General features: G+C 39.1%; 1 protein-coding gene across 1 annotated transcript in view; it reads left to right on the forward strand.

The window, feature by feature from the left end:
* The first annotated feature begins 1,156 nt into the window (after positions 1 to 1,156).
* POLR3B (RNA polymerase III subunit B) overlaps positions 1,157 to 27,527 on the forward strand; it is a 79,929-nt gene continuing 53,558 nt past the window's right edge. Inside the window, exons 1-11 of the mRNA XM_009649472.2 lie at positions 1,157 to 1,186; positions 3,601 to 3,657; positions 3,743 to 3,807; positions 4,280 to 4,355; positions 7,568 to 7,668; positions 11,280 to 11,371; positions 12,590 to 12,707; positions 13,731 to 13,839; positions 21,607 to 21,729; positions 23,245 to 23,361; positions 23,853 to 23,987. Coding sequence (XP_009647767.1) covers positions 3,755 to 3,807; positions 4,280 to 4,355; positions 7,568 to 7,668; positions 11,280 to 11,371; positions 12,590 to 12,707; positions 13,731 to 13,839; positions 21,607 to 21,729; positions 23,245 to 23,361; positions 23,853 to 23,987 — 924 coding nt within the window. The 5' untranslated portion in view covers positions 1,157 to 1,186; positions 3,601 to 3,657; positions 3,743 to 3,754. The remainder of the gene's footprint in view (positions 1,187 to 3,600; positions 3,658 to 3,742; positions 3,808 to 4,279; positions 4,356 to 7,567; positions 7,669 to 11,279; positions 11,372 to 12,589; positions 12,708 to 13,730; positions 13,840 to 21,606; positions 21,730 to 23,244; positions 23,362 to 23,852; positions 23,988 to 27,527) is intronic.

Here is a 27,527-nt window from a genome sequence, read left to right on the forward strand (position 1 = left end):
GCAGGTGGGGGCCGGGGGGTTCTACAGCGCATGCGCGGCGAGGCGGGGGCCTGCGGCCCGCCCTGCCCGCGGGCGGTTCCCCCTCAGCCTGAGGTGCGGGTCCCCGGGCCTGCGTCCTGCAAGCAGGAGCCAAGGGTTGTGCCCTCAGCGGCAGCTCCTTTAGAGGTTGCTCGTTGCCTCACGTGGGGCGGGGGGGAGATGAAGGCCATGTTTCAGGTCTCTTTGGCTGCACCGGGCTTTTTGTAAGGAACGAGCACGTCAGAAACGGGTCCCGAGGGCCTTGTGCTGTGTTTTGGCAAGGATTCCTCAGCGTGCTCCTGCACCTTGAGGGACGATGTTACACAACAGCTACAGCATTGCCATGTGCTTGTAAATGCTGAATGTCAAACTACAATGATGAGATGCTGATGCTCTGTGAATATTACAGTATACTCTCTCCTAGGACTGCTTCATTGCAGCCTCATTCTCTGCCATCTGGTTCCCCCATGCCTTTGCCCTCCACCTGCATCTCTCATCCCAAACCTGGGGTGGGCTCCCCATGCCGTAGGGGTAGAAGGTGGGGCTGGTGTAAGGGGATGTTCCCTGCGATCATCAAAGAATAGAAATGGCAAAAAGTTTGTCAGAATGTTGATACATTTACACTTGTCAGTACTTTGTTCAGCTAGTTTTGCTAAATCTTTGTAGGAGTTAGGGTATTGGTTGGTTTTACAGAGACTCATGTCTGCAAGTGTTGCTCCCAGGACTGAGATTCTTGCATGTAAAGTTTGTAGCAAATTTTCCCTTGCTAGGAATATAATTTACAGTGTTAACAGGACAAAATAAAAAGTTAGTTTTTCTTAAATCAGGACATAGTAGTAAGGAATTTTCTGAGAAGTATATGTTCTCAAATAAATTGCTTTTAGAAAAGACAGTGTCCTGTTGCGTCCTGAGTAAATATTGCATAGCACATATGGCTTACTAAGATGATCCAAGTCATCTCCCTGTTTTGCTTTTACTCCTCTAGGTTGGCTTTGGGCAGTCTTTTTTTTATAAAGGGGTCTGATTTTAAGTAATGTTACTGTTTAATAATAAAATCCCCAAACAAAAAAGCTCAAGCATCATAGGTGTTTGATCATTCTTTGGAACGGTGCTTCAAACTGTTTTTTGTTTTCAGGAAAAATGGAGACTTCTTCCAGCATTTCTAAAGGTTAGTATTATGCACTCACTTCATGGCATGAATACTTCGTCTCCTTTCTAACTTTACAGTCCCCTCTTCTAGCTTTTGCCATTTCCCAGGATACCTGTCCTCACCTTCTGTGTGGATTTTGCAATATTTTTTTTTCTTTAGTTCCATGCAGTTATGGATAAACCCGTTACATAGATTGGTTTCTTTACAGATTAATTTGTGGAGGCATCCTTTTAGAGGTTTGCATTTTTGTATGGCTATTCTCAATGGACACTATATGTGTGTAAGGTTTCCAGCTTATTTTACTGTTTTACTGGCACTGGGAGACCTTATTCAGGGTCTTTATTTAAGACTGTGGTTTTAGTTGTGTTTGTCATAGGAAGCATATAACCACAGATCTGGGTTCTGCAGAGGCTTGAGTATATGTACATCTTCCCTCATGAAGTCAGAGCTTGACTGAACTCAAAGATTTCTAGTGTCTTAATTTCAGTGCTACTCATATAATCTGGTATTAGTTGAAGGCACACTTCTATATAAAATTGGATGTAATAGCAGGACTAACAAACAGTTGGAAGTGAGGAAGGAGAGACGCAATAACGAAAACTGTATCATAAAGAGAGCAGGTGAACTCTGTGATGTGCATAGGTGCCTTCAGGGAAGTGCAGCCACCTCTGCATCTGTCATCAGTCTTCATAAATGTTGCCCACTTGAGCAAGGTTCTTTTCAGTCTCACTTTGTTAATCCCTTTCCTTCCCAGTTTCAAAACCTGCACTTCTCTTTTTTGTTGCACCCTTGAGTGCTTGATTCTGGCAGGAAAACAAAGTTCCAAAGTCAGTTACGGATCGTGTATGTTTTCACATTGGTTCAGGGCTGTGAAGATGCTTCAGGGCCCTAATGAATCCTGTTTCTGTGTCTCTCCTAGCAACCACAGGAACTTCCATCACGAGCTTGAGCTAGGGATATTGTCTGAATTCTTGAGACTGTGAAAAAGGGAGGGCTGCTGATTGAGAGGTGCAATTTGCTGTGTGCTTTATGCCAAGTGTATCCATCCCACATTATTTCCAGCCAGTGAGCCCTTTACTCTAGGGCTGCTGCTGGTGGTCTGGCCTTTCTGCTGCATGTTGGTTTATTTATGCCAGCAGTGATACAGTTATACAAAGCTGATGTGCATTACAGTTTCTATAGTGGAGGGTTTTTTTCAATAAAGCTGTTGATATCACCTCATAAAAAAGTGGAAAGAACTACCAGCCTGATTTCTAGACACTAGTAAATCCATAATATTTTCTTGCCTATATCACATGATGTGCAATGTTTTTGTAAATTAAGGAAACTCTCATCTAAAGAATTTTGCTCTGCAGTCATTCTTCCTTTGTCTTAACCCATGGAAGGCTTCACTGAGCAGCTGGATTTGTCATCCTAAGTTTCCCATTTATTTCTAATAATTTCAGAACTAACTGTTGCCTATCATGCGAACTGTGTAAATGCATCTTTTCTATATGAAGTTTTAAGTCTTGTAACATGTTAGTTGTCATGGGATGGTTCAAAGCTTACAGTCTCTGTGAGCATATAAGCATGTGTCTCAATATCATCTAGCACTGTTTCCTTTTCAAGGCTGGATTTTGCACTGTAGTTAGGATGGGTACGCCTTTTATTTCTGCAAATGTCAATGTATTAACAAAATGCTTCTCTTCATATTCCTTCAAGCCAAAATCTTTCTTTTTTCCTTTAATCCCAGTTCATTTTACATGGTATAATCCCCTTTCTTTTGATTGCTCTAAATGCCTTCAATTTAAATCCTTGAAATGTACCATATCAACTCGTTTCCGAAGGAACATTGTACTGTTTATTCTGTGCAATAATCACCCTGGGCACGTTCTCTCTCTTTCTGCCTCCAAATCAAACTCAGATTTCTTCAGAGTGTCCTGCCCTCCCGTGACTGTTTCCTTGCTTATTGACTTCTCTTTCACACCCCACTTCTGTTCTGTCTCCCCTGTCTCATTGGCCCTCCCTCTCATTCTCCTTTATGCCAGCTGCTCTCGTTAGGGTGCAGACAACTCCTTTCTCAAGCAGCACACATGGTTAATGATATTACAAATTATTAAAATTGTTTCAGAATAACGGCAGACTGATAAAATATTTTGACTTGCAATGGCTCTTGTTTGTTTATATGAATTTCAAAGTCTATTGGGTGTTTACTTTGTACGGTTACTGAGTTACTTTTCTGACTCAAAGAACAATGACAGCTCAGGTATAAACCTGGAAATGTTAACAGCGTAGAACCAGATTGATCGTCCAGGCACTTCTCAGAAGTTTGTCAACTGAAACAATTTAGTGCAAATCCAAAAGCACTTACAAATGTTTATATCCTAATTTCTGCCTTGTATGATTAGTGTTATTGAAGCTAACTTTATTTGCTGCGTGCATGTATTTTCCAGGTGAAAGGACTTGTGAAGCAGCACATAGACTCATTCAACTATTTCATCAATGTAGAGGTATGCTTTCGTGGTGGGAAGAGAGTGGCTCTTAGCATTCAGAACAGGCACAAGATTCAATTTTATTTTATTTTTTCCCCTCCAGATAAAGAAAATCATGAAGGCGAATGAAAAAGTTACAAGTGATGCTGACCCAATGTGGTACTTGAAGTAAGCATGAAATGATTTCCGTATCAGTAGTAGCATGTGTACTATCTCATGGGTTTATTAGTGGCTATAAAATGTTTATAGGTATTTTCCATGACTTATCTCTTATTTCAATCATTGAACGATGGGAAGATTTAAAGAATAACGATGTAAAACAGACTTAATAGCCAGCTGTTAACAATACCTGATGTCACCTTTCCTCTGTAATTTAGTAATCGCAGATGATAGATGTGAGTTTCTTTTTGTCTGTTTGCAAAGGTAACTTGGGGTTTATTGCATGTGCAATTTAAATTTTAACTGACTAGAACACAGCTCAAATACAATGAGTTACTTTGGGAATAATCATTGCTTATTATTAATCAACCTATGTTCATCAAAGTAACTTCATTTTTCAGTCTATGCAGAATTCTGCTTCCCTTGGGTTGCCTGAAAAATATTTGGCTCATTGCTCATTATGGAACTGTTTGTATTGCAGGTACCTCAATATCTATGTGGGTACTCCAGATGTGGAAGAAAGCTTCAATGTGACACGACCTGTATCACCTCATGAGGTATTAATGTTTGCATCTGTCCTGTTTGTTTGTCTTGGGTAGTAGCTGCACATAACTTTATTTTCAGTATGTGTGTGCTACATTAGGTGATACAATGCATGCCACCATCACTGCAGAAAGAAGCCTCAGATATATAAACATAGTGAAATAATTTTTAATTTTTTTTTTTTTCTGATGTGAACAGCTCTATTTAGTGTTTCATAGTAGCTGTATTTGAGTGGGTTTCTGTGAAAGTAGTGAAAAGTACTTCTCTTGCTTAATCTTGCGGCTCTCCTTATGACACAGCTGAAGTCCTCACACTACAGTGTAGCGTTCTTTGATGTTTTTATTAACTTTTTTTTAATATTAGCGTTGCTACTGTCTGCACCATAGGTCACTTCAGCCTCCCTTTCTCTCCCAGTCTTCTTTGGGAACATATCTCTGATTTTTTGCCCATAGTTTTTAAGCCTGAGTCAGGGAGCAAACATGGAAACGTTGAGCAGAAACAGATGGAAGTTGATAAAATTATAAGAAACTGCAGAAGAATGTTAGCCTTATGGGGGTGTATTTAACATCTTTGCACTGCTGTAAGCATGTAGGTTAACAAATGGATGGTATACTTCTGGAATAAAGATGCATGTTGGAGAGCAAATGCTGCTGTGACTGAAATCAGAGAGTCTCTTGCTTTTGGCAGGATATAAAGTAGCTTGTGTACATATAAGAAAGCCATAAACTAAGATAAGGATTGGACCTTTTAGGATCGCTTCCAGCTATCTAAAGCCATTCAGTTACCTTCAGAGATTGCTCAGGAACAAAGTATTCCTCTCCTGCTGCTGTGCTTTGAGGTTTATACCACTACAACAGAGGTACTGACAACCTCTTTTTGGCCTCAGAACAGGAACTGAGCTTGGAACTTGCGCTCATTTACCTATATACGCCTGTTGTCAACCTAATAAATCAGTTCACATATCAGATACCTTTTTCCTTGCTATACACACTTGATACTTGAAGTAGGATTGAGTTTTTCTTCATGTAGTGTATGTGGCGCACTTCAGACTCTTATCATGGAATACATTCTGTGCTTGGGAGAAATTCTGTAAAAAAAAAAAAAAAAAAAAAAAAAGAAAAAGCCATCTAGTGGCTGCCTCTTGTGCATAGCCACGTTTCTATCTCCAGTGACCTGACTCAAATTTCATTTAGTTCGATGGAAAGATTTTAACTAAGGTCAATAACTCATCCATCAACAGTGCAATTACATGTAATACAGGACAGCTCATGCATCTCTTAAATGTGTAGCTAACGTTAAAACAGTAGATATGAACGTGCACAAAATGCAACAGGTAAGATTTTTTATAAATGAATGAAATGCATGCAAAAAATTGTTTGTGGCCAACAACTCATATCCAAAAATCCAGGTATTAAAACGCTTGCTTACTTTATAACTGAAGTGACTGTAAATGCATAAGAGGGCAAAATAAATGCTTCATAGAGCATATTGACCTTGAATTTAGAATAACCTACTCTTGCATCTCAGATATATCCTCCTTGATGCTTAATGCTAGTGCATCAAATCTCTTTTTTTCAGTGTGTTACACACATGTGAAGGCCATGGTTATTTTCTTAAATAGGATGCTGATCAGGTCAAGCCAGGGGTGTAATTAAAAAAACCAACCAACCAAAACAAAAAGATTGGTTACTTACGAGTATGTCCTTACCTTTCTCTGTTAGAGGCTTATAAAATTCCTTCCCAAAGACACCTAAAATGATCAGATTTTCATAAGAATCTGTGTATTTTACCTATTTTCATACAAATTTGGGAATTTTTATGTCCTTGGTTTCCTTGAAGATCAAGTCATGCCTGTCTTTTACCTCTAGGTGTCTAATGTAAAGAGAAGTTACCTCAAGAAAGGTGACATAAAAATACAAGTGCTGGAATATTACACCGTGTCGTTCTTATTTTATATCTGTGTCTTGTGTGGACAAAGCACACACAAAGAATCCCAAAGCCTTTTTTTCCCTGAGTAATACTAACAAAGCTGCCTAACTCTCTTTCTCATGCAGTTCTTATGGGAGTTTCATGAACTATTCATACTGATGAATTTTAAAGTAATTAGCAAATGGAAATATTCTCAGTTACTTTTAAATTCAGTGAAGTTGCTGGGAGCACAATGGGACCTAGTTTCCTACAAGTCACAGCTTGAAAACTGCTGGTGCACATCGGTATTTTATTACTAGAGAAGTGGTTTACTTTTTAATATGGAGAGAAGGAGCATCCAGTTTGTAATGATTCCTTAGGCGTATGTTTCCATAGAGTTGCATCTTCAATGCACAGCACAACCTTAATTTCCTTTTATTAACGCATAATCAATATACTGAAAGACTATAAATATACAAGTCTAAATACTGATAAACCTATAATCCCAGAGTTCAAAGGTATAGAATGCTCAGTGAGGTCACGAATGACCTGCCATGAGTTGCTCTGTTGTGTTCAGCAAATGCAGTAAACCTCATCTTGCGTGAAGATATGCGATACCTTAAGGGCTAGCAACAGAGTCATAGAGTGAGCTTGGGAAGAGCAGACCAGAAAGATCGGATTAGAAATGATAGAGCCTTGAGCTAGATAATGTCCTAGATATGTATATCCTGCTTCGCTTGCTATCTGAGGAATTTGCAAACAAATTCTGGGAATCTTTACAGGGAGTGATACTATAGTGAGCTTTCTGTAAGTCATCTTTAGAAATGGTACCGTACAGTGACATTTGCTCATTCTGATAAGGTAGCGCAGCGTCTCTCTTACTCTTGTGTGTTTCCCTTCTGTCAAACTTCATATGACAGCACAACTCTTCAGCTGTTGAGAGTCTTCATATAGAAATGCCGCTGAGCTGAGCACTGCTTTCAGAGCCTGTGGCATAGTATGGTCTTTGTGTCAGCTCTGCTTATTAGGCCTGTTTATTTAATTAAACAATTTAGAAGTTATGCTCTGCAGTGCTGTCCTCTGAAGACACAGATCCACTGGCTGCTTTTGAAACATCACAATAATTGTATTTGGGTATTTTTTAGTTTTGTTTTAAACGGGAGACTCTCTCAAACTTAGTCCAGGTACCATGAAAAGCTTGGTCAAGCTTCACTTTGCTTGGTTTCTGTTTCAGCAGACAGAGCAAACATGGAATCTTTTAAGAGAGACTCTTCAGCTTGTAAGCCAATGTCTAACCATGTGACTGTTCCGCTTTTAGTGCCGCCTGAGAGACATGACTTATTCTGCCCCGATTACAGTGGACATTGAATATACACGAGGTAGCCAGCGGATCATACGCAATGCATTGCCCATTGGCAGGTAAGATACCGTATATCGAGCTTCTGGTATTAATTTTCATTTGCTGGTGTGTTGGGAAGAGTTTTTACTGCAAAATAAAGGTAGGCTAACCTTGCTTCCCTGTTAAAAGAAACAGTGACAAATCTTGATGACAGCTGTAGAGGATGTGATTGTTAGGTTCTATTACAAGATTTTGGTTTGCAAAAGCTTCTGGAAATCTGTCTCCTTCCAAAGAAGACCGGATATGAGGATGGATATTGTCTGTGTTCGTATTGACATAAAGCCAAAGAGGGAAATATATGAAAGAATACTGGAGCTGCAAGACGCGTTACTGCAAAATGAAAATAATCATGTTTGCTTTGTAGCCAAATTACTGTCTTTCATGCATAATATGTAGAGATCTGTTTGTGGAAGTTGGATGGTAAAACCAGTGAAGCAAGCATTAGTTCTTCTGTATGAGGTTAAGCTCTCCTTTAAAACTGGTTTGGTTTAGGGCCAAGGCTGAGCTTTGTGGAGAAATGTTGAGCATTTTTTGTTGGTTTTATTTTTCTAAAGGTTGTCAAATGACTTGAGGTTATTAGTATTGTGAAGGACATCTGATTTCTTGAAGAAAAAATAATGTGCTTGAGGGAGAAAAACAAGCTCTTAACCATACCAAAAAGACAAAATACCTGGCAGTTCTAGCATTTATTGAAAGCAAAATTCCATTTTAAATGCAATAAAGATGTCTGTCTTTTGTAGACGAGATGTCTTAAAGACCAACCCTGCTAGCTTTAGAGGTCAGTGCCTTACAGAGATTGTTTACCATGTGACTGTGCATCTTACCAAAGGCAGAATACTGGCAAGAAAGAGAAGAAAGATGCTTAAGGAACTACACTTCTTGTGGTGAAATTTTAAGCTTTCAAATAAAAAAAAAATATACTTTACTCTGTCAGTAGAACATGATACACAGCAATGCATTTGCAAAAATTTCTTCACAGGAGTTTTTAAAAGACCATCTAAATTTGAGTCCTTTGAATTATTTCATGGTATGTCCTATAGGCAAAAAGTTCATGTAAATGTGATTTTCACCAAAATACCTTATCAATTTGTATACAAAACACATACTTTAAAGGATAAGTTATAGCTAAAAGAACCAGAACAAAAACTAGTCTAGACACTTGTCTACATCTCTCTCTGAGAAAAAAAAATGGGGTGAAGACGACTTGTAAAGCATCCATAATTTACTGGAAAAGGCTAAATTACTGTACAGAACTAGTATGTTATATCTTACATTAAGGCCTGTTCCTCTAAATTCTTCTTTTTCTCCTATGAAGTGAGGTCACAGCAAAAAAAGTAAATATTCTCCATTAAAAAATAAAATTATGTCACCTGACTGGTTTTAAGGGCATAGGTGCAAAAAGTCTTTTTGCTGTTAAAAAATGTTAACATCCAGTTATTATTTCCATGGGAAATAGTTTTCCTCATCTATTCCCAGTATTATGCTGGTTTCCTTTTACCAGGTGAGTCTATACAATGCTCTTGTTTGACATGCGGTTCAGACTGGGACAGGAAAGCTGTATGTTCTTTCCTCTCTTACTTTTGTTGTTTGGCAGAGTCCCTGATAACCTGTGTGTGTTAGAAAGGAAAAAAAAAACCAACAAACCAGGGCAATATCTTTGTGTCTTTAAAAAGGAAAATTTCCTTTGAATGCTTAATAGCATTCCAAATTAGTATACCCATTTTCTGTGTCTTTATGCACAGAAATTCAATAACTTTATTTTTCCTTTTTCTTTTTTTTTATTTTCTTCTTGATAATTTCAGATATTTAAAAAATTAGATTCTGTCCTCAAAAGGAGAATGTCTTAGTATAGTGTTTTATGTTAACTGCAAAATATTTTATTGTTTGCAAGTGAAATAAAGACTAGATATTTTGGTGACATCTGTTTCACTGCAATTTTGAGTGACGGCATTTGCATACTCCATTTTGAGTTTCCTTGTGCCAACTGGTTACTGACATAAGTCTGTTTCTGATATAAATAGCCAATGCATTAGGCTTATCGTGTATGTGATACAAGATTATGATCATCATATGAAGCTTCTTATCTCTAGGAAACACTTTTTCAGTGAAATGACTGAAAGCAAGTAGGTTATCTGTATAGACCACTGCAGTGACAAGATAGCTTTTTATCATCTTCAAAAATATAGAATTTTGAGTTCATCAGTTTTCTTTTAAGATATAAGAATATAAAAATTGGCAAAGAAATGGAAATAATTTATAAGATTTGAACAAAAGAAATATAACTTCATTAGCAAAAGCTGCCTAATCTTAGTTTGTCTTGGAGTAATTTTGAATGAAATATCTCTGAGGTTGCAAATATTTGCATAGTAGAGCTCATAAATAAATTTTGGCAAACATTTTAGCAAACACCTGCCACATAGGTCTTACAAAGGCTGTCCACCAAGGAGTGAAATTCTGTAAGCTATATCGAAAGTCTAATTTTTGTGGAAGAGACTTAAGGGCATGGAGGTCTTTTGGTAGATGTAGTGATAAGCTGGTTTTATCTTATGCAGTATGCAGCTTTTTCTTTGGAGCTAAAATACGCTCTCTTTCTGAAGTTTTAATGAAAAATCTGAGAGTGAAAAGGTACATTACGAAGCTGACTATAAAAGTACTCTTTTCAATAATAACTGCAAAATCATTGCTGGTTGTTGAATAAGCCAAATTCCTAGTAAGACTGCAGTGTAAACACACAAAACCAAATGAACGTGAGCATTCCCTGACTTCTTCATAGGGTGATAGAATAATTCAGGTTGGAAGAGACCTCAGGAGGTCTCTAGTACAACTTCTGGCTCCAAATGGGGTGAGCTCTGTGATCGGACTGCTTTGCTTAGTGCATTACCCTGTCAGGTCTTGAAGACCTCCATGGATGGAGACTGCCCAGCTTCTCCGTGCAGCTTGTTCCACTGCTTGACTGTCCTCATGGTGAAGAAGTTTTGCCTTCTGTCTAGTCTGTGCATCTTTCCTTTCTCTTTTTTTTTCCTCCCTAAGCATAGAATTTGTTTTCAATTTCGTGGAATCTTTTTCCACCACTTCATGTTGCTTCACAAAATGCTTGCTGCAGGCTTCTGTGCTAAGACACCAGAGAAATCAGAACTACTACTGGGGAAACTTCATGCCTAGGTTATTCATTAGAGGCACTATCTGTCTGCAGCCATAGGGTGTGATTGCTATGTGAGAAATCGGATCTGAACTAGCTTTTTCTAATTAAAACTGGTAACAGTGGACCTGCAATGGTGTGTTCTTCAGTGCAGACTGTACTGGCTTTGGGGACCAGGAGTCTTTGCACTAGTAATCGTTGGCCTTGGTGACTGTGCTTGTCATGGATGCTTGTAGTAGCTGCATAAAAATTAAATAGGAAGGCTACAGTTTCTGCCAGTAGATGTCCAATTTCAGGCCTCTCTTTTCAAATTACATGTTCAATGAAATAAGGTGGGATTGAAGGAAAAACTGGTTGTTCATAGCTTGCACGTGTTCTGATTACCTTAAATGTATTTTCTCCAGTTTGTTCAGCATGGTTTTTATTCTGGATTTGACTATTCATATTTTTCTATCTGATTCTAAAGTAAAAGTGTAACTGGTTTTCTTCCAGAATGCCGATAATGCTGCGTAGTTCCAATTGTGTTCTTACTGGGAAAACTCCGGCAGAATTTGCCAAACTTAACGAATGTCCTTTAGATCCAGGTACATTTGCACTTGTGTTCTTTTTTTCCTATTTGTGTTTTTATTTTTAAGTATTTTTCAGCAAAGAAATACCCCATGGGTATGTTTCCTGCCACTGTGAAGTCATTGTGGGAACTTCTCAAGTGTGTCCTTCTAACTAAAAGAAATGGGCAGGCTTTTGAAAATAGAAATGGTTGACAACATGGGATGTTTGTATTTGCAGATGAGTTTTCAACCACAAAAACAGTACAATAAAATTTTGAAAAAGTTGAGAAGTGTATATAGTACCATACAGTGATGTGTTCTATGGGAACGGAGATGGAGCTCGTTCATGAAAATGAAGTGAATCAGGGGAGAGCAGAGTATAATGGTGTCCTCCAGAGCAGGAACTCTCATTTGCTGCCCTTTGAAAAGCAAGAGTAAAGTGTTACATGATAATGTTTGAAATGTAGAGAGGAGATGAAGGGTTATAACAAGCAGACTTCTTTGGTTTTTATCTGCTGCCTTTGAAGCATGCACTGGACATGTGCTGTGCTTGCTTGTGATGGCAAGACACAGTGACATGACACACTCTGCTGGGGGAGCATTAATAGATAACTACAATTTAAGAGAAGAGTCTAACATAGCTCATGTGCAGATTCCTTATATTGTCTTAGATACAAGAAGGGCATTAAAATACAATTTACAAAGTAATACAAAAGAAATTTCTCCCTGGAGTGCTGGAGAGAGCAAGTCGGTAGTTACGGAAGACTTACTCTCTTCATTTGATACCAAGCATCTGAAATGGCCAGTTCTTTTTTGATGTCCTTATGATATACTCTTCTGACAGGCAATATATTACCTAATTTGTAGAATTAACAATTCTATAACATCTTTTAATAAGTATGGTTGCCTTACAGGTTTGGGGTTTTATACAGCTTTGCAGTTTTTGGTCTGCCTGTGAGTTCTTGCTGTCTGAGTACTTTCCCAAATAACGTCTTAGATCCCGAATGCTATGTGTGAGCCTAGCAAAAGTTCTATTTAGTCTAGTGGAACATTTTCATAGGTTATCGTAGGTTCCACACAGAGTTTGTTCTTTACTCTTTTAACGGAGAATTTACTCTCCTGTTTTGTCCTTTGTATACTTACTGTTTACTTTCTAATAGTTTATATTTAAAGGCATTCTAAGACAATCTATTGAAGGATGTGAGTAAGACGCAAGGGTACTGACATGCAAAATCTTTCTTTTCTGTTGAACAGGTGGCTATTTCATTGTTAAAGGTGTAGAGAAGGTCATTCTTATTCAGGAGCAGTTATCCAAAAACAGAATCATTGTGGAAGCTGATAGAAAAGGCACAGTTGGTGCTTCTGTTACAAGGTATGGTAAATGCCTGCAATTACATAAAGGAGATAAAATGAAAGCTTTAGAAGTTCATTGTTGTAGTTGAAGTAGCTGTGTGGTTTTCTTCCTAGTATAGTTTAACGGGAAAAAGCTGTAGAAATTCAATGCCCCTCTCTTGCTACTGTCATTTTGTGTGCTAAAACATCAATCCCGAAATCAGTTAGTACAGTATTCCCACAAAAATCAGTGGGTATTGCTCATATGCTTCAGGATTCATCCCAGACTAGAAAAAGCAAGTTCTAATTTTTAACATAACAAAGTGCACTTCCTAATTGATAGTGTTTGGTCTCATGTTGCAGCAAGTAACATGAAGTTACTGCAGTGGAATTTGCATGTAACCTTTTGTGTGATTCTCTAAATCAAATTTGGTGTAAAAGCTTTTAAAGGCAATCGAGAAGGAAACAAATGGTTTTGTACTGCACAAATTATTGAAAATGGCATGGTAGTCTAAATTTGGCCTTTCTTCCTCAACTGAGTTTTATTTATATTTTGTTTGCCTTTTGGTTTTGATTTTAAGCTGCATGCTAGTATAATACGGTGCTTGTCACTGTTCAGTGTGTGGGCTATTTCTTATTCTCTAGAGGCCTCTCACAGATTTCTCCTAGCTCCTTTACTGTTGCACAGTAAGCCTAGATGAGGTTAAATGTACAACACAAAGCACTGTTATCTCATTACTGTTGTTGCTGCAGTACGTGTGCACAGTTGACCTTGTTGGTTAGCATCCCAGTTGATGATAAAAGCATGTAAAGATGATTTTGAAAAGTACAGGCTTCTACTTGCCAAAGTCAAATATTGACCTTTCCCATCACAGGTGATAATACTCTTATTACCTTGGAGGTTCAGGGTGATGTCTGGCTGTTCTAATGCTATTTTTAAAAGAGGAGAAAGTGGGATTAATTCAGCTGAAAGATTGCTTAAGCTTCATAAGTTTTATACAGAAGATTCTAAGAGTGTCAGTGCAAACTTTCTGTTGGACATAATGTATTTTTTTAACTTCAGTTCCACTCATGAGAAGAAGAGCAGAACAAATATGGTTGTGAAACAAGGAAGATTTTACCTGAGGCACAACACTCTGTCAGAAGATATTCCCATTGCTATCATATTTAAGGTAATACAACTGTTGGTTTGGAAAAAAAAAAAAAGAAGAAAAAAAAAAAAAAAGCTGTTCTGTAGCTCAAGAACGAAGATCGGCAGCAGCTCTCGGAAGTTAATATGTGCAGAAGGACTTGGCAGGGCTTAGAGAATGCAAGCTTTTTTCCCCTGGGAAGTCATCCTTATTGTATAGCAAGAAGGAGAAAAAGCGCTGCATTCTTCTGCAAGGAGAGCATTGCTGTGCCAAGACAAATGCCTGCTACCCCCTTACTGCTTTGTAAGGTCCCTCTGCCCTGCTGCCTGTGCTCCTGTTGCTACAGAAAGTCAGAAGGGGTTTGGTTTCTTTAGTTATGAGCTATGTTGCAAACTTGTGTTGAGGGTCTTTGTTTTGGTCCTGCCTGTCCCCGCCTCCAACTTTGTGTTAGATCCCAGGACATGGCATAGCCATGAGCTCGTTATACATTATTTCCAGCCATAACTGTAAATCAAACTGATAGCCTTTGGGGAAATCTTGCAGTTCTTACACCTATTCCTAGATCCTTTAAGATTACCAAATAGGCTTGCATTTCTTAGCAGTTTACTTCCTTCCCCTGTGAATGAGCTCTGCCTCAGTCAGAATACTTCAGAATTCCTGCCTGATTCAGGAACACTCACCAGTATCTTCAGGGCCGTGAATGCAAGGACAAGCATGGTAGCTTTGAGGCGATCTCCGGTGGGACTGATAAAGGGCTGTGAGAGGCATCCACCCCAGATTCTGGGTGAGAATTGGGGAGTGTTTGCCCTGCCAGCTGAGCTGGTGATGGTGTCATGCCTTGGCCATCATTGCCTGTGAACCTGCCAGAACTGCTTTCTTTTGCCCTCTGCTTCTCTCTTTCGTTTTAATTCACTCAAGGGCACACACAGCTGAAGGCATACCAATGACTACTCCCTAGCTGCCCAACAGGACTGGAAGCAGGCCAGTAGCCCATCTGTCTGTGGTGTCAAATGCATGGGCTACAGCCAGTAAAGGTGGTGGGTGGACATGCACTGTCTGGCTGCTGGAGAAGACAGCAGGGCACAGCTAGGATCTGTCCTCCAACAGCTGGTAGCTCCTTCCTGTCCTGTAGGCTTTGCTGCTGCCTGTGGGTTTGCAGCCTGGTGCAGTGCATGTGCTTAAGGAAACTGGGCAGCAGTCTTGGAGGCACTGTTCATAGGGAAGGTGGCTTAGGGCACAAAAATGCCGTTGACTGGACCTAGCAACCAATAAAAGTAAATTCTATAGCTCCCTTTTCCTCTTTACCCTAAAGCTTTGCAGCACAGGAGGTTTGCGGAGGTGATAATCGCTCAAGGAGATAAATGGCCAGGAGAGGGCAGCACTTGCTCACAGCATCCAAACAATTTCTGCCAGCAGTGCTGATTCGTTGGCGTTGGCAGCTACAGACTTTTCTGTATTGCCACAGCTCTTTGGCTGCTAGCAAGCTGTAAGAATCGGTTTTCTTGTGGGAAGCACTTTGGAAAAAAAGAAAATTGTTTAATAATTGGATTTAGACTTGAGAAACAAGTGTCTGTTACCTGTGATTAAACTAATCTCTTCAAGTAGTGGGAGGAAATCATCTGGTTTTAGTGACCAATGTTAAAGGAGGTTGAGAAATTATTTGTGGACAGAAATGCACATAAAAGTGTCAGGATTAAGTTCACAATTTTACTGTTGCAGGAAAGTGTTAATGTGGCTCTTAATCCATTTGCTTGGGTACCAAACAGCTGGATTCCACCTTCACTTACAGACTTTTATTACATTTTGTCACCCCCTGCTGGTGTAGATAAATACCTGCTCACAGAAGAGTAACTGCTCTGGGTTATTAAGTCTGAGGAGGTGGTTGTTGAGGGTTTTTTTAAGCAGCATTGTACTATTTGATCACCTTCTGACAATGCTTGCTATAATTATTCCCCTGCCTATATGTATCTTTTATATTCTAGATAAGGTTGCATAATTTTTCATTTATTTATTGAATAAGGGGTTACAGTTGTTAGAAGCTCTTGGCCATAGTGCTTTTCAAAGATTTATATTGATTTAATCCAGTAGCAAAATAGCTGCACCCACTTTAACTATTCTGAATGTTCCATTCTTGACCAGCACTTAACTGTACTCATGGGTGGTTATTTTCCTTACCTTTCCTTTAATGACATGTGAACTTCAGGGATCTGCTGCCCACTTTTGATGAATCTCCAGCTGGAAACTAAAAATCCCAGATAGTCCTTTCAATGGATTCTTAGGCAGGCACCAGCTTCTGATCTTTCTTTCTTGGGCACTGCTGTAATGTGATATTACTTTGTTACATGTAACTACTAGAAGCAAGGTTACAAACACTATAGCTCTGAAAATGGAAAATCCCTAATTTAGGGATCCCCATGTAGCCTCAGCTCTCTCACATGGCAGTATTATACACATGAGATTTGTTGGAAAACCAAGGAGAATAATTCCTTTCTGCTGAGACCCAAGCCTTGGGCATAGAGCATGGGTCGTCCTCATTCCCAGTAAGTGTTCTGCTTCTTGTAATGTAGAGATACACATCTCCAAGGGGCAAAGTTAAGCTGTACAGACAATCTTAAGGTCTGAAGTTTTGGTTGCCTTTGTGTCCTTAATTTTTACTGTAGCAAGTGCTGGTGTAATTTCCAATTAAAAAATGAACTGAGAAATCAATGACAAAAATCTATTGCTCTGCATTTCCTCCCAGATCAGCAGCCAGGCTGCAACCAAGTTCCACAGACTTTGTTTTGACAAAGAAAATGACTAGTAATTGGTAGAGGGCTGCTATCCGGTGCATGGGCCAGCTAGATGGGACAGTTTTGCAATTTTGGATTGTCTTTCTAGTCCCAGTAGGTTTAAATGGCCCAGTATTCCTGCAAATCACTTAGCATACAGATCAGGTACAGAAAATCATTGTAAGTTCATAGAAAAGAAAGCAAGTACTGAAGATCTATGATCTAATGTGGATTTAAAGCTACTACAGTTGTTAAGTGGAGGTGTACTAATATCCCTTAGACTTCTTTGTCAAAAGCAAGGGCTGTGAAGTAGAGAGCATTACAAACACCACTCGCTGACAGACCTGAGGCCTAAAATTCATAAAAAACTCCCTTTAACTAGAATCTAAGAGCACTTTTGTGTTTCAGGCATGAGTTATGGACACATCTTAGCTGCATGCTAGGGCAAGACCTGAACATACAGTGTTCCCCATCCTTTCTTTTCTGTCATGGTGAGGAAGGAAACCCAGGCACATGAGCTGTGGGGAGGGGTGGAAAGAGTGTGGATCTAAATGTCCCTTGGTCTGGATACGTGGGGAGGACCAGACTGTGTAGGGTCATCCTAAAGGGGGCATCTGCCTTGCAGTTCGTCCATAGTCTTGTCTAAACAGCAAGCCTGAATGACCTTGTTCTGCTGCTTTGCTTTTCTGCCATTCAGACCTGTAAGGATCTTTGTGATTTACATATTCAGAGATTTTAACAGCTAGTTGTGCCAAACACATGTAAGTTGTGGTTTTGTGAAATTTAGCACATTGACCAGAGCTAACTGAAATTTGATAGGCTACAAAAGGCATGGGCTTGGCACTATTCTAGGACAGACTTGAAGTGTCTGCTTTTCAGATGTGGGGAAGTTGGTATATTGTTGCTGTGCTAGCTTGAACACTTTTCCTCTAACCTTTCTTCTCAAAAGTGACAGAAGCATTTGTGCAGCCCCTATACATGTAAATGCAGTTTTTGGTTTGAAGTAATGATATAAATTGGACAATTTTGCCCCCAGAGTATGTATTTGTTGAGGTTTTTAAAAGGCTGTTAACTGCCTTGTGATGGGAAACAGACACAACTAATTTGCTTCCTGCTTACTGTGTAACACTGCTTCATTAGTTAATATACACATGCAACCAGAACGGTATTTAGGATGTCCTGAGTTGACTTGCAACCCCAAGAGACCTTTGTTTGATCTGTGTGTCAGTTGTGCACAGATCATAGGGCTGTGTGAACTGTGTGTAGTGGTTTTTTTTTAATATGTCAGGCTATGAGCTATGGACACTTTACCTGGGGGGCTCGGAGAGTTTTAGGTAGCCATGAGCATTAGAGGAGGTGTGGAATATTTGTGTAGTGCTTAAGGGTGTTTCTGTCCTGAAAAACATAAGGGTTACAGGTGAGGTGGCGCTGCTGCTTTTGCAGGGAGCTCCTTACATTGCAAGGAGTTAGAGCTGTTTTAAGGTAAGGGCTATTTTTCTTTTCGGTTTGTGATCTTGATTCGGTAGACTTGAGTGAGTCATGGGAGCTGATGTAAATGAAGGTTGCATGCTGCACCAGAACTGGCTGGGGGAGGAAGACAACTGGAAGTAACCTAGGGGGACTTAAAAGTTGAATTTTACAACCTGAATTGCTAGGTGAAGTATCTTTAGTTTATGTGGGAGCTGCTCTAGAACCTGTGGCAAAAGATTTGAACAGCAGGTTGAGTTTCATTTTTAGAAACCTGTGTTAGTCTTGGAGCTGTTAAGAATCAACCCTAGAGGAACAGCTGAATGGTGGTCTTACTGGATCTGCAGAATTATGGGTTCCCATGGCTGCAGTTTCATAGCTCGTATCTTTTGAATTATGAAAGCTCCAAACCAATTCTGTCTGTGATGTCAACCTTGAATCTCCCTGACATCTTTTTAATCCAGTCATCTGCCTGTCTCCATTCTGTAATTTAGCCTGATGGACTGCAGAACTACATTCTAGGGAAGTGCCATGGAAACGCCGAGACATCATCATTAAGATATGAGCTGGGGGAGGAAGAGCTAGGCTCGCACTCTCTCATGCACACTCTCTCATATGTACAGGCCTGTATGCACACACTCGCATATGCATGCACACATGTTTTGGGCACCAGGAACCTCCCCAGTCCTAGTTGACCCCAGTTGGACCACTTTCTCCCACTTGAACTCAGAATGATCTGAACATTCTGAACGTTTGCTTTGACTTGTCTGTCTTACATGCGTTGACTGCTAGCCTTCCAACCATACTCTTCAACAGCCTGCTACCGTCTCCTTCATTCTTTCACTGCTACTGTTAAGTTACCCCTTTGCAATGTCTCTTCCCCTGCACCCCCTCTGTGAAATTATCCTTTTGTGACATTGCCTTCCAGTCAAAAATAAACAAGGCATCTTGTCTCCTGCTTTGCTTTTATGTTAATTCCCTTTCCCTCAGCTTTGTCCTGGGATCATGAGCTCTTTAAGCATAGGACTCATTCCTACTTCGCATGTCCTCAGTATTTTTGTAACACAAACAACAATCCAGGAGTATTTTGTTACTGTCCTAGTGATGTTGCAGGCTAATTGTGGAGTACTTTTCTGGTTTGGGATTTTGGGGTTTTTTTGTAGAAATGCAACATCGGGACCAAATTTACTGAAAAAGAAAGTGTTAAGATTACAAATCTATCTGAAACCAGCATGGGCCTGTTGCTTGCCCTGTTAGTGTTGCATATAAGTGGATTTGTGAGTGCAGCTCTACCCATAACTGTTGAGAGTACAGAGGAGAATAAATGGGCTTACTTTTAGGCTATTGTATCAGCACATCTTTTTCAGTCATTTGCCTAAGTTTTTTAGTTGTTACTCATAGACTAATTTCCTCCTATTTGCACTTATGTAACAATACAACACATGTTGTTTGGTGGCAGATCCCAGCCTTTCCCCCCCACAGATTCAGAATTCACAAGTGAGTTTGCTGCTACAAACTTCAACTAGAAAATCTACATGGGCACAATGATACGTCCTATCTTGTCATTGTCAGACTTTTGATCAGAGAATTCATCAAGTTAGAAGAAATCATCAGCTTTCTTTAATTTGCTGTGGCTTTCTGTCTTTTAATGGATGAAAGAGCATAGTAAAACTGCAGGTTGACTTTTTCCCCCTCCCATTTGTTTTGTTCACTTTTTACGTGACTTTTACAGTCTGGTTGCCATCCTAGAATTAAGCTGGTGGACAGAAATAGGGCGATATCTTATCAGCTTGCATCTGATGTGCTTTAAATAAATGTATTCCTGGTATATGTGCCTAGAATGGCATAAAGATTCCCTTAGCAAAGTTTTGTTCTTCTGTAGTCTACTTGCAGTAACTATATGAATGCAGTTGTGGTTCCTAAACTGGTTTGCTGGTCGGCTATTAAGTCCTAGACACATGGAAAATTACTATTGTGAAGCTTTCATGCTTTTGTAGACTTTCTTATGAGTCTGGCTCTCGGGTCACGAGGCATTTTGTTAACTTCTCTGCTGAGGTTTTTTACCTACTGTCTGAGCTTATTGAAAAGAGTGAGGAAGCATAATAATATTTGAAAAATAGAGATCTGAACTACAGTAATATCACATGGGCAAATTCTGGTTCTGAAAAGAGCCTTGAGATCAGAGGGGTGACTACTTAGTGGGAGCAAACTATGATCATAGAATGTTTTGGGTTGGAAGGGACCCCTAGAGGTCATCTAGTCCAACTCCCCTGCAGTGAGCAGGGATGATGGAACACTCTTATCTGGTGAAGTAACTGTGTCTTGATTTGGCACTCAAGTTCATTTGAGTTGGTGGAACTGTGGCTTTGCACTAAAATGGGAATGTTCTCATGCTGTTCTGAGTGTGTGCTACTTTTGCACTACTTTCAATTTCTAATAAACCTCAAGGTGAAGAGACAGTTTTAAGTTAAAGGAACTTCAACCAACCACTTCTTTGTTGAAAAGGAGAGAAGAAATGAAAGAAAAAAAAAAAGCTGGATACTTCACAATTAGAGCAACAGTTTTGTAAGGGGATTGCGTGAGCTAGGTGTTAAGCAAAGTGACACCCAATGAAGGCAGTAAGAAGGGAAGGTATTTGTGCATTTTTGAGGAAAATGTGACTTTTTGGGACACTGCCAGTTTTTAATGAGAACCAGAATACTAGGGTCTACATAGGCCATTATTTACAATGGTCTTTCTGGCAGGCAGTTCGAAGAATAATATGAATGCAAACGTAACTTCCTCACAAAGTTCTGAGAAACATATTATTACTCGTCCAGAAGAGGTTTAGTGAGATTATTCCATTTCTTGATATGGCAGAGCTCCAGGCAAATGTGTGAAGAGGGGAGCTTTAGCACCATCTGGAATCCACAAAGGCCTTCACTGCTGGCTGCCACCTTGAAATACTTACTAATAGAGAGATTTTTCTAAACCTGTTAAGCGCTTTCTTAGTTTATTAAGCTTTTTCCGCAGTATAAAGTCTAACAAGGTGTCCAAGGATCAGTGAAATAATAGAATGGCTTTCAAGTGGAATTGTGTAGTGAAGTCATCTTCTAAATGCAAAGAGCTGCGAAAGAGGTAAATGTAAACGTTTCTCAAATAGGACGTGCTGCATCACAGTCAACTGAGTTTGCAAAATTGCTTGTGGTAAGAGACCATGTATAATCTTTTAAGAAATTTAACCTTCCTTTATTTATTGTAGGTTTTGATTTGGTTTTAATTGTTACACACATAGAATTGTTATTACCTGGTATTTATTTTTTTCTAAGAAAAAACGTAGAATTTAACTCCTGTCAGTGAAGAAAAAAAGGCTCTCCAAAAAGTGTTTGTGTGTTCCTGCTGCTTATCAAGATTTCCATTTAACGTTCTTCCATAGCTAGAATATGTGCTGCCAGTGCCAGATGGCACAGTTTCTTAGAGAAGAACTAGCTCTTGCTTAGTAGTAATGCAGACAAACAATACCAAATTAGCATAAGCAAATGTCAGTGAGTTAACATAAAGCCTGTGCTATGTCTGTCTTTTCTTCTTTTCCTAGGCCATGGGTGTTGAGAGTGACCAAGAGATTGTACAAATGATTGGCACAGAGGAACATGTGATGGCTGCATTTGCTCCTAGTCTGGAAGAATGCCAAAAAGCTCAGATTTTTACACAGATGCAGGTGTGTCTTTTCACATGGCCAGAGGCCATAAAAATCTAAAGACAGTGGGTATTGACCACTTTGCTATGTCAGCAATCGATACACGCTTTGTGTTTTGAGGTTTGTTTTGGGGGGGGTATTTTAAGCTGAGGGTTTTAAGGGGGCAGGACTTGTCAAAAGTGAGGCTTTGCTCTCATTGCCTAACTGAAAAAAACCCAAAGTCAAGAAATGCTTTGTTTTCAGAAGCCCAGGGTTATGTTTTAATGTATGTGACAAGTAGTGATGTCCGTAAAATTAGGGGTTTTTGTTGAAGATGATTCCCATTTTTTAAAAAGGAATCGCATGCCTCATTTTCAGAAGCCCCATTGGTGTGGGCATGACAATTTCATTGTGAGTAGATGTTCTCCTCCAATTCTAATCTCTTGTATAAAGCCCACAATGATAGCCACCCTCCATCGTGCTAAAGACTCGCCAGAATTCTCTTCAGCTCATGTGTACTTCTTTAATTAGCCAGAACAGAGGCCATTTTGCTGGCAGCATTTCCATCATGTACATAGTAATCTGCTAGAAGAAGCTTTTGAATATTAGTTTTATTTCTGCTGTTCCGGTGTAAACTTGATCGAATCTTTCCATGTGTGTTGAGCGTTGTAAAGTGAATGTCTTTCTAGTTTTCATCTTTTGGGGCTTTTCAGAGTTAGAGGTGGCATTAGCCTTCACCTTCCTAATTCAGAGTCAGAAAAGTAAAATGGAGGAACATAGAGAAATGTGAAGCATCCAGGAAAGTAGAGAAACAGAAATGCAGAAGTTACTCTGTGCAAGAAATGTCAAATGAAATGAAAAGAAAGTTAACTCTTTGCAGAAGAAAGTAACAGGTGGAAAGGCTAGTCAGTCATTTAGTGAAGAGGGTAGTTCTTTGGCATAGGGGGCATGGCTTCATCTCCAGTCAGGAACTTCCTGTGTGGACCTGGATAGTTTCTTTGACTCATCTGACCCTGAATTCTGCAGATTGATTCCATTTCTTGGACAACTGGTAAGAGAGTAAGAAGCCATTAATCATTGCAAGGTGCTTTTGGAGACAGATGTAGATGCCATGCAGTAGCATTTGTGCCTGTTGTTAAAGAGCGAGTGCCACTTCATGGTTTAATATGTGAATGAAACTTAGCAAGTACACAGAAGAACTGCTGGAGGTGAAAAGTCAAATGAACTAGATACCTTTGGAATTTATATAATCCTTTTTCCTACATCTCTGCAATCCCCTTTCTTTTAATATTGTAGTAATCATGCTCTTTCACCACTTCCCATTCCAAATGTTATCAACATATGATAAACAGCATGTTATATATTTAATTATAATCAGTTGTGTCAATTTTCAAGGTATTTTTTTTTTAATTAACGTCATTTAGGTGTTTGGTATTTTGCACTTGGCATGGAGTTCGTATCATCTGTGGCTAGTGGGATTGCAGATCTCCGTATGTGTGTATATTTGTATAGGTTAAAATTCTGATGGTAACTCAAGTTAATTCCCCCCCTTGACAGGCATTGAAGTACATTGGAAACAAAGTACGAAGGCAAAGGATGTGGGGAGGCCCAAAAAAAACAAAGATGGAAGAAGCACGAGAGCTGCTAGCATCAACTATTCTGACCCACGTTCTTGTATGTAATGTTTTTTTTTTAAACTGGAGTAAATTTGTGTCATTATTTATGGTGTGAGCTTTGTTGGCAAGGAAAAATGTCTTTGATTGCTTTGTAGCTGAGATAAAGTGAATCATCGTCAAAATAAAGGGGAAGATTTGGACTGAGTCAAAAGTAATCCCTATGCTTATGAAATGCTGTACCACTGAACTACTTATCATACTATGCATTTTTTCTGGATAGCCAGGCAGTATCAGCTGTTAGTTGATATTCTCATGACCTATACCTTTTATTCTAATCTGTTTTCATTTACCATCTGCTTCAATGTCACTAATGCATATTACTCTTAGCATTTTTTAAGAAGGTAAAGTGCACAAATCTCTTTTGTAACTCCTCAGACAACCCAGATTACCCATTGATTTATATGGATGTGCTTGTCCAAATAAGAACCAAGGAACTGATCCTGAAACATCAGTATGTTTTTCTTCTTTTTTTTTTTTTTCTGTTTACAGGTGAAGGAATTCAATTTTCGTGCCAAGTGCATATACACAGCAGTGATGGTGCGCAGAGTAATTTTGGCTCAAGGAGAAAATAAAGTAGATGACAGAGACTACTATGGAAATAAACGTTTGGAGTTGGCGGGGCAGGTGAGTGTTTTCTTTAGTGTGAAGTGTTCTTTTGCGGTTTTGTCACTCTCTGCTTTTAAAAGATGCAGAGCATCATTGTCTTCTCAATGAAAGTGGTTTGCTCTCATTTTATTTTTGTTGGCTTTTCTGTGTTGACTCGTAGATACGCTTCCCTGATAGAGACTAATAAATTATATCCTTCCTTCTGTATTGCCTCTTTATACCAGACAAAAGGACAGAGCAGTGTGAGTATGGCATCAGTTCTAGCTCCATTATAACACTGTTAGTGCCAAGAAGGCAGCAGTAAGATCCATGATCCAGTGTCCCCCTCTAAGTATCTGGCTAAGGGAACAAACTGGGACCAAGTAGGTGCCTGCGTGTCAGGTCCAGGCTGTCCCACTGTGGAGAGCCCAGCTCATGTAGCAGCTCGCAGAACAGCCACCCAAGCCTACTGTAATTTGGAGAAGCCCATAAGATTGCTTATTAATTTTTTTACTATGTATATATATTTATATTTTATTCAATTAGTATTATTTATTATTTGTTGTCAACTGCCTTTCTAGCCTCTAAAGTAGTGTGAATTAACAAAGTAAGTGGTTTAAAGTTAACTTGAGCAGCTAATGAAAGTGGATTGTGTGGACTTTTCTGCTTGCAAAATTTTGGCACTGGAAGTAGGAGCAGGAACAAAGGGCTGTGAAGGAGAGAATGCTTTGAGGTGTCTGACTGGCACCGCTCTTTTGCAGAGAAGGTGGCAGCTCACTGCTGTTGGCCAAACTACGTTGTCCTAATGCAGTGGGAATTTGCCTGTCAAGTGGAGGAACTGCTTAGTTACCATGGCATGGATTTTTCCTTGCCACATGTGGTTATTTGATTAACCAATTTAGATTAGGACTGAACTTCTTTGCTGTCCTCTGCGTTAACTTAAGTTGGAGTTTTGGCAGTCAGTATTGTCTCTGGTTACTGATCATGAGTCAGAAATTCAGGCAAGTATACATAATGCACCAGGTTGGAGAAACTACATCTCTGCTCCCTGCATCATTTGTATCAGGATTTCTGTTGTAGCGCAAGTAACAATATCCATTCCTTTTTGTTCATATCCAGTAGGAATTCTCATCTTTCTGTACTTCTTAAGATGACCACTTGCATATTGTCTCATACTCCTATTCTCCTTCCCATCCCACCCTGTCCTCAATGCACACATGTGAACACACAGAGAGCACACAGTCATTTCAGAGTAAAAGCATGTGCTTTGCTTCCTAGTTTTCTGAAGAAACTATGGTGACACTCTTGAACACACTCTAAGCACAAATACAAGGAAAAAACCCCTCTTAACCTGTTAGGAGAAAAAAAATCCTTTCTTCAAATTAATATGTTGATTGTCCATCAAACTTTTACTCTTGCGCGGAAGCAGAACATATTTCTAAAGTGTAAGGAGTAGTAAGAGGACATTAGTGTGATGTTCTAATGGGGCAAATTTTTTAAGTTGTAATGAATTTATTTGGTTTCTGCTGTAATGTTGTTGCTGTAGTTCAGTATGACTGTAATCAGTACAGTTAGTTGTTGCTTTGTCATCATATTGTTCTTGTTTAATTGGGTTGTGGGAGTAGTTTGGTTTTTTCCTAATATTTTTAGAGGCAGAAAGTAGAGCAGGTAAAAAGTTTTATACAAGCTGTAAGAAAAAGGCGTCTGCTCACAGAGATGTTAACAACCAAAGTAATTTTAAATTAACTGGGAAGAGGTTTTAAATGTAGAGGATCATCATAACAAAGCCAATGCGTATCTTTCTGTATCAAGGAGAACCAGGGGGGGGTTGTTGTAACACTTGATTAAGAGTAGCTCTGGCTCCCTTGTGATATTTTAAAAGCTCATTTCAAGCCGAACACTTGAATTCCTCTCTGCCACATTATTGATGTAATATTAATTTGATTGGATTACAGACTAGGAAGTGTTGAAATTTTTTTGCCAGTTTCTAAATGTTTGTGTTTAGCTAAAGTTTGCATGGATAAAATGGTGTTTTTTTTTTTTTAATGCCAGCGTGTTCCTGGAATAAAAATCCTGTTGATTTAAAATTTGAATAAAGAAAAAAAAAGAAAAGATTCCCATGTGAGGAGAAAAACATAGCGGTCTAAACAATGTAAAGACATAAAAGGCATTGTGTTTATAAAAATGTGTGAAAACAATAGCTGCTAATTTCACACCCCATGGGACAAGAGAGTACGAAATGTGCTTTAGCTTTAGATAACAGAGTTGTATCCACTAGCCAAGCTGGTTTACAGAGCTTTCTCTTAGTCTTTCTGCCACTAGAGGCTTGGTAGGCCAGGTGCCAGCTGAGGTGTTAGCAAAACCTACCGATTTCAGGCTTAATCTTTTCACCTACCTTTTCTCTTTCCTTAATGTGTTCATTATTTGCTAAGCATTACTCTGTTCTTTGTCCTCATTTTTTTTTTGTTTCTAATGCAGCTTGCTTTGTATGGGTGAGATATGGAACAGCACCAAAATCCGGCACCCTGGAAAGCAAGGGATTTCTACCCTGTGACAAAAGAATACCGCCTTGACTTCAGAGATTGCCTAATCCCAGCTGTTCTGATAATATAATTAAGGCTGCCTAATGTCTTTAATTTTGCAACCAGTTTGTGTGAAAGGGAGAATTTGGCACTCTAAAGGCTTAAACGCTAAATAGCAATCTCAAGGCGCCTAATTAGAATTCTCTGACATTAAGCTAATTGGTGAAACTGTATTTCAGCAGCTTAACTTCTTTATTAATTTTTCTTAGGATTTTCAATGAAAATCAATTGATGAGCTGTCAGTATTTTTTTTTTTTCTTAAATATAATTTGCTCTTTAGTGCTCCTGTCTGAAGCAGGCTGAAAGGCCCTGGACTAACTATGAAATCCATTGAATATTATCACTGGCATTCCATCCTTTTTCTTTAATATCTTGCTCTTGACCTAAATAATGTGATTATTGTGAGATTCTGCTTTGCCAGATAGTCAGAGCTCTTACAGACCGAGAGTCTGTGATTGAAATTAGCGAAGTATGACTTTTTCAGACTGGCAAATAGTAGCAAGTTGGTGTACTTGGGGTATATTTTACTTTATTACTTCAGAGAAGAGCAAGGATGGTGTGGCTTTATATTTATAATCCCTATGGCATGTGGAATTAGGATATTTTTGCAATTTTATGATCAAGAAATCAAATGTGAAAACACTTTCTCTGTGATTTTTTTTTTAAATGTTGTTAAATGTTTTGTTAAAAGTTTGTCCTGCTCAAACTGTTGAGATCAAAGGCATACCATGATTAATGTCAAAAGCCTCTAGCTCTTATTTGACAAGACCGTCAGACATCTTAAAACTGTGCACATTTCTTCCTTTTACTTTTTCCCTACTTTTGAAATTCTTCACTCATAATCTAATTTTTGGAGACTCCAGTGGGTTCTCCTTCCTAATATGATGCCTCATAAAAGATGCTTTTGTTTTTCATGGAAATCTGATTTAAATGAGCTGTGACATTGCGGGTGAGTTGCAGGTGACTGGATTTGACAGGGATGAGGGGGTATCACCTT

The sequence above is a fragment of the Egretta garzetta genome, unplaced genomic scaffold, assembly GCF_000687185.1.
Source record: "Egretta garzetta isolate BGI_Z169 unplaced genomic scaffold, ASM68718v1 scaffold782, whole genome shotgun sequence".
NCBI lineage: Eukaryota > Metazoa > Chordata > Aves > Pelecaniformes > Ardeidae > Egretta > Egretta garzetta.